Here is a 14,901-nt window from a genome sequence, read left to right as displayed (position 1 = left end):
TCGTGGGAGAGGCATTTGCCTGTAGTAAAGTTTGCCTATAATAATAGCTTTTAGGCGAGTATTAGAATGGCAATTTTTTAGGCCCTGTATGACTGATCGTGTAGATCATCGATGTGTTGGGCCAATGTGCGTGACATACTTGTGTTATGTTCGGAATTAGTCCGAAAACAACGAAGAAGGTTGCACTCATCCGTAAGAGGTTGGTTTCGGCTTAGAGTCATCAGAAGAGCTACACTTACCAGAGAAGGAGACCCTTGTGTTTTGAGGTAGAGGATCATGTGTTTCTTAAAATCTTGCCAATGTGGGGTTTGATGAGATTTGAAAAGAGTGGAAAGTTATCTCCAAGATTCATTGGGCCTTTTGAGATTCTAAAGCGAATCGGGGAGGTAGCTTATCGTTTAGCCTTACCGTTCCAACTTTTTAGGGTTCATGACATGTTTCATATCTGTATGCTTCGAAAGTACGAGTCTAATCCTTCGCATGTGTTAGATTGGACCAATTTAGAGATAGACGAGGATATCTCGTATAAGGAAAGACCAGTTCAGGTGTTAGATACTCGAGATCAAGTCTTGAAAGGCAAGACTAGTCCATCGATTAAGGTGTTGTGGCGACACTATAGGGTCGAGGAAACGACTTAAGAGCGTTAGGCTGACGTCCAAGAGAAATATCTAGCCTTGTTTGTTAATGTTTGACCCTTTTGTACTTGTTGTAATATGGGAGTATTTTGGAGATCAATATGTGTTGAGTTAAAATGTTATGTCTTTTATACTGCGGAGCATGAACTATTGTTGTTATCGACGGATTGTTTTTGTTATCGTTATCCTGGTATTCAACCTTCTCCTCATTCATTCTGTCCACTGGTTTTACAGATAACCACCATTATTTTTCGTTGTTTATTCATCGTATCACACTATTGCTAGTCTATATGGATGAGATTTTTTTTTTTTTTGGCAATGATTTAGCTCAAATTTCAACTCTTATTAAGCATATGCGCTCTGTTTTCTCTATGAAAGAGTTATGAAATATTTCTTACTTCTGTCTTAACATAAGTATGCTTTATAAATTTTTGGTAAAAACTGTGAATCTTACTCTTCTCCCATGGCTACCAATTCTTCACCTCCTTTTGAGATACTCATTCCCTTTTCTCAACCATCTCTCTATTACAGCCTAGTTGGAGCTTTGTAATACCTTATCATAACTAGGATTGATTATTAATATTTTTTTTAGGCAATTGTGAGTTTTAACAGTGTGAAAGTTGTAATCTTAATGCAAAAATCATATGCACACATAAAGATATGAGATTTATTCCAAAAGTAAAATTTATGTCCACAGTCATTGATGTTATATTATGATAAAAAAGATTTATAAACGAGATAAAAAGATAGTTGTCCACCATATATAAGTAATATTAGGATCGACACTATCCAACATGTATTAAAACAAAGATAAATGAGGAGCACAGTCTCATAATATTATAACTATATATATTTTTGGTTAATTAATAATGTTCAGTAGTTATCAGGTTCACATTATCTGACATGTATTAACACAATGATAAATGAGTAGCACAAATCATTTGTCATCTTTTGTCTCATATCTATTGTATATTGGTTATATCATCGAAATCAATTATTAAAAAGTATAGGTTAAATATTGAAATATAAAGTGAGTCATAAATGAGAAACTAAAATTGAAACACAAAGATTAAGAAATTTTGGTAGTAAAAAATTAAGCCACTTATTAATAATTGAAAATTGTGTGGAAACTAGGCAAACTTTCAGCAACAAATTGTTGGGCACTTTACAGGGCCAAGTTGGGTCATGCGAAATGGTGCCCAAACTCATCTGTGAGCTAAGTTCAATGGATTTCTTTTAACATGCCGAATCTAGCCAACTTAGTACTAAAAACATATAAAACCTCATCCAACGGGTTTACCCAAACAGGCTAATGAGCCGGCTCGCATCCTAAGCGCAATGAGCCGATATTCAGGCTTTTGAACTTTTATTTTTTTTTCTTTATTTTTTATATTTTTGTTGGGCTTGCAGGCCAAGCTTCAACACCTTAGCCTAGGTTTAACCAAAATCTTATTAGGAAGGGCAAAAGTTCAATAGGATTGAGGTCAAGTCGTAAGCCTTTAGAATAAATAATGACCTTTTTGCAGCAATGAGGTTTACTTAAATTACAAATTATCCCCTGTGATTTTAGAAATTACATTATGCTCCCTAAGGTTTCTAATTTATAACAAATAGGTCATTTTATTAATAAATCATTAAGTTAATTAACAGCTTTTAATAATGTTAAAATTTTATTTCAATTAATAATTCAGATAATTTTATTATTGTATAGGTGAACAGTTAGAAATTTCTTTTCAATTAATTCTGTTAAATAAAAAATTATGACAGGGAGGTATTTGTAATTTTTCAAACCACAAGGAGCAATTCGTATTTTAAGTAAAATTCAGGGGGTGTATTTGTAATTTAAATCTGTAATTATTTTTATAGTGGATTTCCTTTAGGATTAGGATTAACTATTTTGTGGGACTTATTGCTTCAAAGGGTCTTGAAATGAAGCAACCATACATATTTTGTTGAGATTTTTATATCATATCCTATCAGTACACATGGAGACACCAAAAACACGAGAAAATATCATTTCGCCCCTCATATGTTTATGTATTTTTTAATTTGATCCCCAAATTTCGATTAATATCAATTTTATACCCAAACTTCTGAAATTTTGATCAAATTGGCCATTGCCGTCATATTCCGTCTACAATTGGATAGAATGTGCTGACGTAGAGGGCAAATTGATTTTTAAGGTATAGTCTGGAGGGCAAATTGATTTTTAATTTGAGCGACAAATTGATTTTTAATTTATAGTTTGGGGTAAAATAAAATTTCAAATGAATTTTGGTGCCACGTCAGCACATTTTGTCCAACAGTCCCGCTAGGTAACTCGAATAACTTGTGGCTCGAATGGCTCGAGGTGCCAAAACAACGTCATTTCTTTTTTTTTTTTCTTCTTCTTTCCCTACTTATTTTCTTCTTCTTTCCCTACTTTTCTATCTGTTTTCTCTCTGAAATAAAAAGAACAATGAGAAAAGAAGGAGATGAGGAAGAAGAGAAAAAGATAAAAGATGGAGGAAGAGAGAAGAAGGATGGGGATTAGAGAGAGAGAGAGAGAAGATGACGGAACAAAGAGAGAGAGAGAACGCCAGAATTCCCACCCACCGGCGTCGCCATCACCGTCACAAACTGTAACACCCCAAACTTTCACATGTCATCGATATTGTCCGCTTTGGGCCATGCCCGCACAGATTTGTTCTTCCCAAGGGGCCACGCCCGTACGGATTTGTTTTTTCCAGTGGGTCACCCATCCCAGAACTACTCCAGCCTAAGTATGCTTAATCGAGAGTTATACTAGGGATTTCACCACCCGAGAAAAGGCCTCGATATTATATAAGGGTTCAAATTTTTACTTTTATAGCCTAGGAATTCTCTCTCCATTCCCGATGTGGGACACCAGGACCTTGTGCAGTAGCCTGCCAGCTCACAAGCCCGCTCACATGCACCAAAAGACATTAGGGGCCCACACTCGGTACTCCGGAGAGTCGGCTCTAATACCATTTGTAACACCCCAACCCTTCACATGTCATTGATATTGTCTGCTTTGGGCCACGCCTGCACGGATTTGTTCTTCCTAGTGGGTCACCAATCTTAGAACTACTCTAGCCTAAACACGCTTAACTGGGAAGTTGTACTAGGGATTTCACCACCTGGGAAAAGGCCTCGATACTATATAAGGGTTCAGATTTTTATTTTCATAACCTAAGAACTCCCCCTCCATTCCCGATATAAGACACCGGGACCTTACACAAACCCTCCACCCACTAGCGCAGCCATCACTGTCCCTCATCACCATCACTATTGCAAACATCTCCACCCACCGACACTGCCATCACCGTCGTCCATTGCGACCCTTCTCTGTGTGTATACACAGATCTGTGTATACACACATAGACTTGTATATATCTCTCTCTCTGTTCCCCCTCTCTTCTTTTCTTTTTCTTTCTTCCTCCATCTTTTCTCTGTTCCTCATCTCTTTCTTTTCTTGCCTCTCTATTTTAAAGAGAAAATAGAGGGAAAAAATGCCGAAAACGCAAAACGACGTCGTTTTGGCATTCGGGCCACTCGAGCCTCTGAAATTTTGAGCTATGAAGCAATTTTCTTTCGTCTAATTATAGACAAAATGTGACAGCAGGGGCCAAATTGATCAAAATTTTGAAAATTTTATGTGAAAATTGATATTAAACGAAATTTGAGGGTCAAATTGAAAAATAAATGAAAATTTAGGGAGCAAAATGATATTACCTCTAAAAAACACACTAAAAAACACATTTTTGCATTTTCTCTTTCTTTTAACAATTTTTAATATTTAGTTAAAATATCATTGGGTGCAGAAAGCCAAATTTCATTAACTCGCACAGTGAAAATTCACTGAGACACAATGCAATTTCATCGTGCAATGAAAAATTTCACTGTGTATTTTATTATGTTTGTATTTCACTGTGTGACTTTGAATTTACATATTTTTTAACAAAGAAATGAATGAGAGAGAATAGATAAAGACAAAAACAAGAATAAGAGAATAAAGAAAGAAAAAGATAAAGAGAACCAATACAAATCTGGACCATAGAAACAGACGAAGAAGCAATAAGGTGGCGTTGGTGGTTGAATGTTTGAAATGAAGGTGGTAGAGATTATACGTGAACAATGTCGTAAGGCAGTAGTAGTTGTAAGAGGTCATTGAAGTCAAGTGAAGGTGACGGTGCATAAACAATCTGATGAAGAAATCGGTGATAATGACAACGGTGGTTGTGATTTGCCAATGGTAGTGTTGTTCAAAATCTAAGATGACATGTGAGAGTGAGAGTGTGTGTGTGAGAGAGAGAGAGAGAGACGGGTAAGCGAACTTTTTGTGTACTAGAACTCTAACAATAACTTATAGAGTGGTTATTCATAATTTTCAGTAATAATATCATCATCTCCATGCATATGTATAGAAAATTTAACTTCATTAATATGTTAATAAAATTTTGGAAAGATTATTTCTACTTTACTCTTTGTTCAAAATAATTTATTATTTTACCTTTTTTGTAGGGAAATATAGATAAATGAAAATGGAAAAATTTATTTTAAATTAGTAGAAAATTTGCAGTTAGTTGCACTAGAAACACAACTCACTTAATCTCCACTAATTTACAAGTATTTATATGATATTTTCTCATTTATTTATTTTTATATATTTATTTTTATTGGACTTTTGTCCCACAAATAAGGGTGAGCACAAGTTGATTTGGGTTGGTTTTGTGAAAAATTCATAAACAAATTTAATTTTGACATATTGAGAATTTTTCAATCCGACACCAACTTATTCTTAAAATTGACAAGTTAGTTGAATATTTTGACTATTTTAAACCAATAGTTTGAGTAAGTTGGACAAGTAGAAATACAAAATAAATAAATAAAAAGTCACTTAATATACAACCTTGTTTTTTTCATTTTTGTTTTTGTGTTTTCTTTTAAAAATTATGATTTATTCTAAATATTGACCCAAAAAAAAACTCACAAATTAATCGAATATATGATATTATTCAAAATTATATTTTACAAAGTAATAAGCAAAATAATCAAATTAAGAAAAATTATACAATGAAAATGATAGGTGCCACCCGACTATTGGTATTAGAATTTTAAAAAGCTCAGTATAAAATAATTTTGCATTTATGTAAGTGGGTTACAGGTAAATTGATAAATTTTAAGTTTTGTTTGGTAAGATGGTTGAAACTAAAAAGATAAAAATAAATTAAAAAGTTAATAAGATAAAATGTCACATTCAGATTATAATTATTTCATTTTTTTTTTACAAAACTATAAAAAAAAATTCAAAAGTTCATTTCAAACGAAACTTTTTTAACTATGCTAAAATAGTAAAAAAAAACTAACAAATCAGGTTAAAAAAATTCTTCCCAAGTGCAAGCTTAATCAATTTGCCAACGTTTATTCACACCAGTCTCAACAAATTTTGAGTCAAATTATAACTAAAAAGCTACTTTTCTATTTTAGCTAGTATTTTTGGTATATACACAGTATATTAGACTCTTTATTTTAAAATTAAATTTTGAAAAATATTTATTTTGTATTGTTAAAAAGTAGACAAAGTAGTATACGAGAAGTTAATTTTATATTGTTATATATGTGCAATTTTATATTTAAAAAAAATAAATTTGTGCCCAACAATAGTTGTCTGGCCAGACATCCAAAGTACATAGGATATATCTATGTAATTTTATATTCCTAAAAAAAAATAGAAAAAAAATGTGCAACAACCGGTCGTCTGACAGGATGTAACGTCACCCTTAAGAATAAATAATAAAACATTGTATAATCTGTAAACAGTATTTCGCTATATGCAACGATGTCCTGTAGCAAAATTAATCAAAAATTAGTTTAAAATAATTTGTTAAGACTAATGCAATAATAATTTTATAATTTATTAACTATATTTAACCCAAATACAGTGGAACAGTGGAACCTCGGATCAACCTGAATCCGATGCGTGGCATTGGTTTGGGGCTCCGATCCGAACAAGGTTTGGTTTGGTGCCTCTAAACCCCAAACCCCCAGCTTCAGTTCCGAGAGATACACACATCTCATGGCTTTTCTTTTCCAGAAATTTCAAGAGGTACTCTCTCTTTCTCTCTCTCTCTCTCTATATATATGAATGCTTTACAAATTTATTGTTAATTTGATTTGATTATTGGTTGCAATTGATTGAAATTGATTGAAATTGCTTCCAATTCATTTTTCTTTCTCTTTCTGTTTGGTTGAACTGCTCATTTTACATTCAAAACTAGTTTAAGTGGCGAACCCACACATAACTATGAACATCCAAATTAAGGGTTTATGATATTTACCGACCCCCCAATTTGTTTGCGACAAGAATTGGACTTTGGGCCTGGCAAATGAACGAATGTACTTACGAATTTGCTACTTTTATTTGCGTACAAAAATATTTCTGCGGAGCTTTTTAAGCTAATTCTCAATTTTTTTAAACCCAAGTACAATAGAAAGAGTGACTAGTTATTGAAGCATTACATCAAAGTTTCAAACAACTTGTAAGTATTTGTGAGTAAGATTTGCGACAAGGGGTTGCCACTGTCGTCCCCTCCAACCCTTAACTGCTGACTCCCACCTTTCCATACCACCCCTCATCCTTCATTCACCCTCCCCTGCCACCCCCAATCCTCTTCCACTCTCCCTGCAACCCCTATCCTCTACCATCACTCATCCATCCTCCCTTGCGATCCCCACCCCCATTCCATCCTCAACCAACACTGAATCGATCATCAAACCACTACATTCACCATTGTAGCCATCCTACAAACAACCACAAGTTTTAACAGATAAAAAATTGATCAACAAACCATTCCAGAGAGACACAACCCCTAGCACAACAACGCAGCAATCCCTCAATCGTAGCAACCAATACACCTCCACCTAACAACATTGCAAACCATCGCTGGCCTCACCCCTCTTTTCGTTCTTTGTTTTCTTCCATCATAACACATCTCATTATTTTTAGGGTTGGGGATTAGGTTTAGGTTTGGGTTTGGGTTTGGGTTTGAGTTATTAAGGTTAAAATTGGTATTTTTGAAATTTTTGATGATGATGCCATCAAAATTCGTTAGTTGATTGTGGGTTAATAGGGGCTATTGTAATGAGATTTGGAACCTTAAAGAGCAGAATGTAATTTTCAAAATGTGAGGGAATCAATTCTATATTTCATAAACCTGGGTGGATATATTTACCGAAAATTTTCTAAGTTTATGGTAAAAAATGAAGATTTTTACTTGCTTTTGAAAAATAAAATTGGTTTAACCTTTGGCTAGGTTTTTAACGTGATATGTTTTGCACCAAAAGATTCTAAAGAGAAGGAGTTTATATATTTTAATCGCACATGCACCTTTTTATTAAAGGTTCTTTTGTGGAAGCAGACCACACTATCCACTTGGTTTGTTAACTTGAATCAATTGTCTTCATTACATTCAAGGGGGTTTTACTCATTGGTGGTTTTTTCGAAGAATCCATATTTAAGATGATACATAAATAGTGGAGCAGCTTGAGCTTCCATACTTTAATTTGTCACTACCTCTTATTCACTTCCTGCCACTGTCAACTAACCTTACTCATTGTTGCACCTTTATCTCCAATGTTATTTATTTATTTATTTATTTTTTAATATAAATTTATGGTTACATGTGGGACAAAGAGTTATATAGAGTATGCTCAATACAACTGCTTTAGATGTCTTCGTGTCAAGATTTTGAATACTTGTGTTATATTTAGGCATGTTTTGGGAGTTTTCCTACCAACTAACAGATTTCACCTCCTTATTCCAAATATGTATTTACAATATCAATGATCCCATTGGGTTGGCCACAAAATTACAACATTGCATCTGCATCCAATTTGGGATAATTTATCTTGTTACAGTACTGCAGAATTTGTTAGTTGATAGATTCCCCCATATATTAAATATAGCCCCCCTACTTTAGTCCTAAACATTGCTGCTCTTCAATCTTTCCATCATCTTCTTAATAAGGTTTTTCTGTTTCTTCATTTTGCTATCAGGCTGTGAGAATTCTTGCAAAAAGTCCCATATTTGCTAGAAATCCAAGGCACATTCAATTTGAGGCTGATATAAATTGCCTCTTTCTTTACACCAGGTTCATATCATTTGGTTATTAAGTTAACCATTGTTCATGTTACTCTTGTCCCGAGCCTGCTTTTGCCTTTCACAACACCTGTTTTGTGCTTTAAAGTTATGAATGGATTAATGCTTGATTGATCTGAGTTTTGTGGCCTTGAAAAAGAAGAAATTTTAACAATTGTTAATGTATTGTAAATGGTGTCATGTACTCTGGAAAGGTCATAATAAGAGGCAAATTCATCTTGAATTCCTGAAGTATCTATTATCGACAATAATCTTATGGTATTTCAATTTGAGCAATATATAATTTTTGTTTCTACCTAGAAATCTAGTAGTAAGGCTTTGAATTTGTAATTAGGGTATGCATTCTATTTTGTAAATTCTTAACATAATGCCTTTCAAGATAAAAATCTACCCAATGGGACAATATTAACTTATTAAATGCTTAATAAACTTGGCTTAAATGACAAAAAGATCTTGACTAGTAGGAGTTAAGAGATCTAGTTGACCTTGAACAACTTTTGGTTTACATCATTATTATTTTTTCCCTTATTCAACTTGGAGGAAGTAGTTTGACTTCTAGTGATGATTTGAAACTTTCGGGATTCAAATTGTGAATCAAAGTGGCATTGTATCGAATCGCAAATAAAATCGAATTGTGAATTGTAAAGGTTCGGTCACTTTTTTTTTTTTTGATTATATAGAAAAATATATCTATACACTTACTTAGGGATTAAATATATCTCATAATATGAAATATTTAGACTCAAACTCCTTAAAATGTTGTTTTGAATAATGATCAAGTAGTCTAATAGATAAGAAGTTGACACATGTTCCAATATAAGATCTCCACCTTACCTTTTTCCTTTTAAATATTTGTTATCAACCATTCTCACTAGATGCCTTTAAAAGATTCCTTTTATAACTGTAAACACTTGGATAAAGTTGATTATCAAAACCTAGAATATTATATAGAGAGAAGATTCTATTTTTTTTTCCTTTTTCGTTCAAGGTTTGAGTCTTTGAGAGTAAATAGGGAGGGAGAAAGTCAAAGGATAGCATATAGTAATCGTAGAGACCTTAGAAAAATTGTGTGAACTCTTTTTCAAAAATAAAAAAGCAAAAAAGAAGTCAAAAATTGATTTCAGCGAATCAAAAGTGAATCGATCGATTCACCGATTCACTCACGGTTCATAACTATTTGTGATTTATGCAACATGTTCGTATCAATTACTAACTGAATTGAATTGAATCGAATTGTACGATTCGAATTGCGAACCGTATGATTCCAATAATAGAATAGCAATACTTGGCATAAGTAGTGTTATTAAAGGCAATAGGTGCACCAAGGTGCCAAAGTCTCGTGGGGCCTAGGCTCAAGGCGCAAGCCGAGAAGCAGGCTCCATTGAAGTGAGGCGCACCTTGTATGGAAAAATAAAAATAAAAAATTAATATAAGTAAATAATAATATAAACATAATGAAATGTTAAACATTTAGTGTTCTTCGGAGATTAGGAATTAGTGTAATTTTTCTTTTATCATTGATTTGGGATTGAATGCCCAATGTATTGGCATCTATAATAAGAGTAAGGATCTTCTGTAGCTGCACCATATTAAATCAATGGCCATATTTTAAAAAAAAATTAATTAAAGCAATACTAAAAAAAATCCCTAAGACAAAAGCCTTGGACCTTATTGTGCCTTGGACCAGTTAGGCGCCTTATCGAAGTCGACTAGCCTGGAACACTACAAGGCTCAAACCTTGGACCTGGATGAGACTTAGGTCTAGGTGCGCCTTTAATAACACTAGGCATATGCGTACAAGTATTTATGATTGTCTACGTTACACGGACTCTTTGAAATTTGAGAGGCACCTGTGTCGACACGACACTATACAACGCGAGTACGGGTGCGGGATATGGCCGGGATATGGCTCTTTACAAGTAGATACGACTCTATTTTGCCCTAAATGCAGAAAGAACGAAAGAGAGAGCAAGGAGAGAACCTATCGCTGGCTTCGATCCTCTGTTCGACGACTTCAACAAGTGTGGCCCCTCCAATCCTGTCTCGTTGGCTTTAACTTCTCCTTCGACTTCGACAAGCATGGCCCCTTCGACTTCGACAAGCACCACTATAGACGATCTTTGTCTCCGTCTCTCTCTCTCTCTCTATATATATATATGTATGTTGATCTTTGTTTTCTCTCTCTTCTCTTTGTCGATCGCTGTTCTCTTCTCTGTTCTCTCGTCTCCTCTCTATGTCGGTGAATATCAATCTCTTTTCTGTCTCTCTCAAAGAAATTCAATTAAATCATATATAATAGAAAAAATCTAATAAAATCTATAAAACAAATCATCCATTTTTTATTTTTTATTTATCTTAACATAATTTGTTATTCTTTATTTGTTATATATATATTTTTATTTATAATATATATATATATATATCAATTAAAAATGAAACAAATTAAAAATATTATTAATAAAAATAATACATAAGATAAAAAAATAATAAATATATTTAAAAATTAACTATTTAACTCATCTTCATATAAGAAATATATTTAAAAAATAACTATTTAACGTATCCCCGTACCTGTATTCAAATTTGGATCCATATCCACGTATCATTAATTTTTAGTTTTGAAGTATCCGACCCTTAGATACACACCCTCACCCGAGTCCATGTAACATAGATGATTGTTGAGCTTTGATGAGGTAATTCACTTTCATAGTGTTGGAAGATTGAGACAAACATCATGATTAATATTCTGCATGTCATGTATTGATGCTCTAATCTACCATGTGCTTTCACGTGAACACGATGCAGCCTTTGTTGCCATATAGTTGCCTTCTTTTCTTTTTGTCATGCTAGACTTAATTCCTTATGAAAAACCTTGCATATCCAGCTATAATCGTTTAGGAAGGAATGCTGATGAATCAGATGCAGAGGCAATCATTGATATGGCTGGTAAGGCCTCCCTTGCTGATCAACAGAAACAGGTTCAAGAAAACATTCATTCTCAAATTAAAACCTTCTGTGCATCAACGGATGAAATTCTTCTTCCTGATTCAAAGAGCATAAATGAATCATCTGAATCAACTTCACAAAGGAATACTGCTGTGACCCGTAGTGGCCTTGGCCTTGCTGTTGGAAGGATGAGCCCACAAAATAAAAGTCCTGGTGAGTATTTATCTGCATCTTTATTTCAAACTGTCAGAAATTTGTTTTTATCAACTCCGGGACATTTTAAATTTCACTTTATTAGTGTTTGGAATTACTACAGCTTTTTACTGTATTTGAGCTAACACTGAGTTTGCTTAAATTTACCCACTTCCTGATTTGTAAAATTTATCTTAGAATATTTATTGTTATCTTATAGAACGAATAGATAGTTTACTGAAACCATCTAAGACATTGTTTTTTTTTTTTTTATTTCTTATTTTTCTTTCGTAGTTTTGTGTTATTGATTTAAATTGAATTTATTTGGCATCTGGAAAAAAAAAAAGTGAGTGAACTGCGAATAAATTGGTTCCTTTAAGTGCTCCTTGCCGAAACTATATGGCGGCAGGTCTTGAAAAATCATCTTATTATGGGCAATTTAGGTAGTACACAATGCATAATAACATAGTTATTATGAACAATAACTATGGTCTTGTTGCATAAGCAACTTGACATGGAAGAGCTTGACAGGTCTAGGTATGTGAATCCTAGTAGTCAACTATGGCAAAACTATGAGATCATTCTTAGAAATCTAAGCTTGTTGACAAAAGATCTTGACTTGTGCTTGATGCCTTATCCCATCTCACTTCCCCATTACCATTGACATTTGGCACTATCAAAAGCAAGGCCTCCAATCTGGCTTTCACCTCTGCTGTTCCCAGCAATACTATAACAATCACATCTCTCAGATAACATCTCTTTCCTTGTGTTTTCACTATATCAATCATGACTATATTCAGGGGAAAAAAGAAGAAAAAAGAAAAGAAAAAGAAAAAGAGAACAAGTTAGTGACTGTGAAAAATGATTAGAGGTATGTGGGAACTAGGAAAGAAGGATAGTGGTATCAAAGAGCCTCATAAGGCGACTCAGAACTCATTTTTTCATTTGATGTGACCCCTTATGTGTTTGTGTGTGTATGTGTGCGTGTGCATCTGAAATAAATAGTTGGGATGTTAGCATTGTACGATCTTACAAACTTTATTTTTTAATGAGCATTTAGTCATCTTTTATGCATATCTTGGTTGTTTTATTATATGCGAATTTCTTTATATTGTGGTTTAGTCATTTCGATATGATATACAGAACCACAGATTCTTTACCAAATAATGATACTGACGTTGTTCTGTCCTTTTATGTGACATGTTATTGATGATTAACCATCCAAATGAAATTATTGTTATATTGTTTTTTCCTTTAATGAGGTTTCCAGGACCTCTTGGAGCATTGAAGTTATTAAGATCTATTGATGATCAACCAATGCTTTGTCCACCCACCCCCCCTCAACACACACACACACACACACACACTAAAACTGTCTGACAAAATTTTATCTGTGGTTTAAACGTTCTAGTACTAAAATAACTATATTGCCTCTCTGAATTTATCTTGATTGCATTCAATGGAAATAGTAGAAGATTACATAATTATATCTGTTTTTGTGCCTGTATCAAATTTTAATCACTGTAGTCTGTACCTAGCTTGGTCATCTGGTGAATTTATACCTATATTATTTGGTGTGGAACTCCCAATAATTTTGAGTAACTTTTAATGCTGGAATCTGATTATCATGAATTTTCAGCACAGCTGTTCCTGATACAAAACCGTTAAAACCTGCTGAGTTGTCTCAGAGTCTGAAGAATCTCATAGGCTACGCTCTTGAGCTCAAACCATCTCAAATTCCGCATAAGGACACTGGCCAAGGTTTATTCATAGATGGTCAAGACGATGTTGGTACTGTAATAGCATTCTACCCTGGAATAATTTACTCTCCAGCTTACTACCGTTATATTCCTGGATATCCAAGAGTCGATACACACAACCCGTACTTGATCACAAGGTACGACGGAACTGTTATCAATGCACAGCCTTGGGGTGTTGGGGGTGAAATCCGTGAAGTGTGGGACCTCTCGAGTGTTATTAAATCTAGGCCAAATGTGAAAGATGATGCTAATAATAAAGGTTCTGACCAAATTTGGAAGATGCTCAATAAACCTTTGCAAGCCGCACGAGTGGCCAGTAGTGGCGATGTGTTGGAGCGGAGAAACCCACTAGCTTTTGCCCATTTTGCGAACCACTCTGCAAAAGAGATGGTCCCAAATGTAATGGTTTGCCCTTATGATTTTCCGTTAACTGAGAAGGATATGAGAACCTATATACCAAACATAAAGTTTGGAAGTGGAGAGGAAGCGAAGATGAAGAGGTTTGGAAGTTTTTGGTTTAAATCTTGGGGATCTAGCAACGGTGAATCAGATATTCTGGTTCTTAAGGCTCTTGTCCTTGTGGCCACCAGGCCACTTTGTGATGAAGAGGTGCTCTTGAACTGCCGGTTAAGCAACTCAAAGCGGCGACAATCCTGGTATACTCCAGTAGATGAGGAAGAGGATTGGAGAAGGTGGAGCTGAATTAGAGAATTGGATATTGAAGCAACTTCTTCTTGTTCTTCTTTTATTTTTATTTTGAATTCAGGTTTACAACCATATGCCATTGTGGCATTACATGATCATTTCTTTAGTAGCTGTCTCACTTGAGTTTCTTTGTTCCTTGGACATTTTCCTCTCTTTTTGGATGTCATTATAAAGCTTTTTCAAAGCTGCAATTTTACCTTTTTGATTGTAACCTAACAATGAAGTGAACTATGCTGAAATCATGTTGACGTTCTTCCTCTTTCTCTCTCTCTCTCTCTCTCTCTCTCTCACACACACACACACACACACACACACACACACACACACACACACACACGGCATGGTGAAAATATTATCAGGCCAAATTTATAAGTGGAAGCATGTTCTGAATCATGGTTGCTTGTAATTTGAAGCATATTTCTTAGAAGTAAACTCTAAGTAATATATTTATCGCATATATTGGTTGATTTTAAAAGGCTGAGTGTTATGATCCTACATCCCT

General features: G+C 34.2%; 1 protein-coding gene across 1 annotated transcript; it reads left to right on the top strand.

Moving 5' to 3' along the window:
- Positions 1 to 6,593: 6,593 nt before the first annotated feature.
- LOC114278506 (uncharacterized) lies at positions 6,594 to 14,658 on the top strand. Its single transcript, XM_082891861.1, has 4 exons — positions 6,594 to 6,744; positions 8,694 to 8,788; positions 11,681 to 11,955; positions 13,579 to 14,658. Exons 1-4 carry the CDS (start codon positions 6,715 to 6,717, stop codon positions 14,394 to 14,396), a joined length of 1,218 nt encoding a protein of 405 aa, XP_082747987.1. The 5' UTR covers positions 6,594 to 6,714; the 3' UTR covers positions 14,397 to 14,658.
- Positions 14,659 to 14,901: the final 243 nt, after the last annotated feature.

Source organism: Camellia sinensis, chromosome 10 (genome assembly GCF_055761805.1).
Source record: "Camellia sinensis isolate YWXY chromosome 10, ASM5576180v1, whole genome shotgun sequence".
NCBI lineage: Eukaryota > Viridiplantae > Streptophyta > Magnoliopsida > Ericales > Theaceae > Camellia > Camellia sinensis.
The sequence above is the reverse complement of the archived record's forward strand: the minus strand, read 5'-3'. Positions and strand labels throughout refer to the sequence as shown.

Excerpts from the sequence above, each read along its gene's own strand:
- LOC114278506 (XM_082891861.1), top strand. The coding sequence starts at position 6,715 with ATGGCTTTTCTTTTCCAGAAATTTCAAGAG. Across the intron at positions 8,789-11,680 it reads TGCCTCTTTCTTTACACCAG|CTATAATCGTTTAGGAAGGA; the intron begins GTTCATATCATT and ends TTGCATATCCAG. Across the intron at positions 11,956-13,578 it reads CCCACAAAATAAAAGTCCTG|CTGTTCCTGATACAAAACCG; the intron begins GTGAGTATTTAT and ends TTTTCAGCACAG.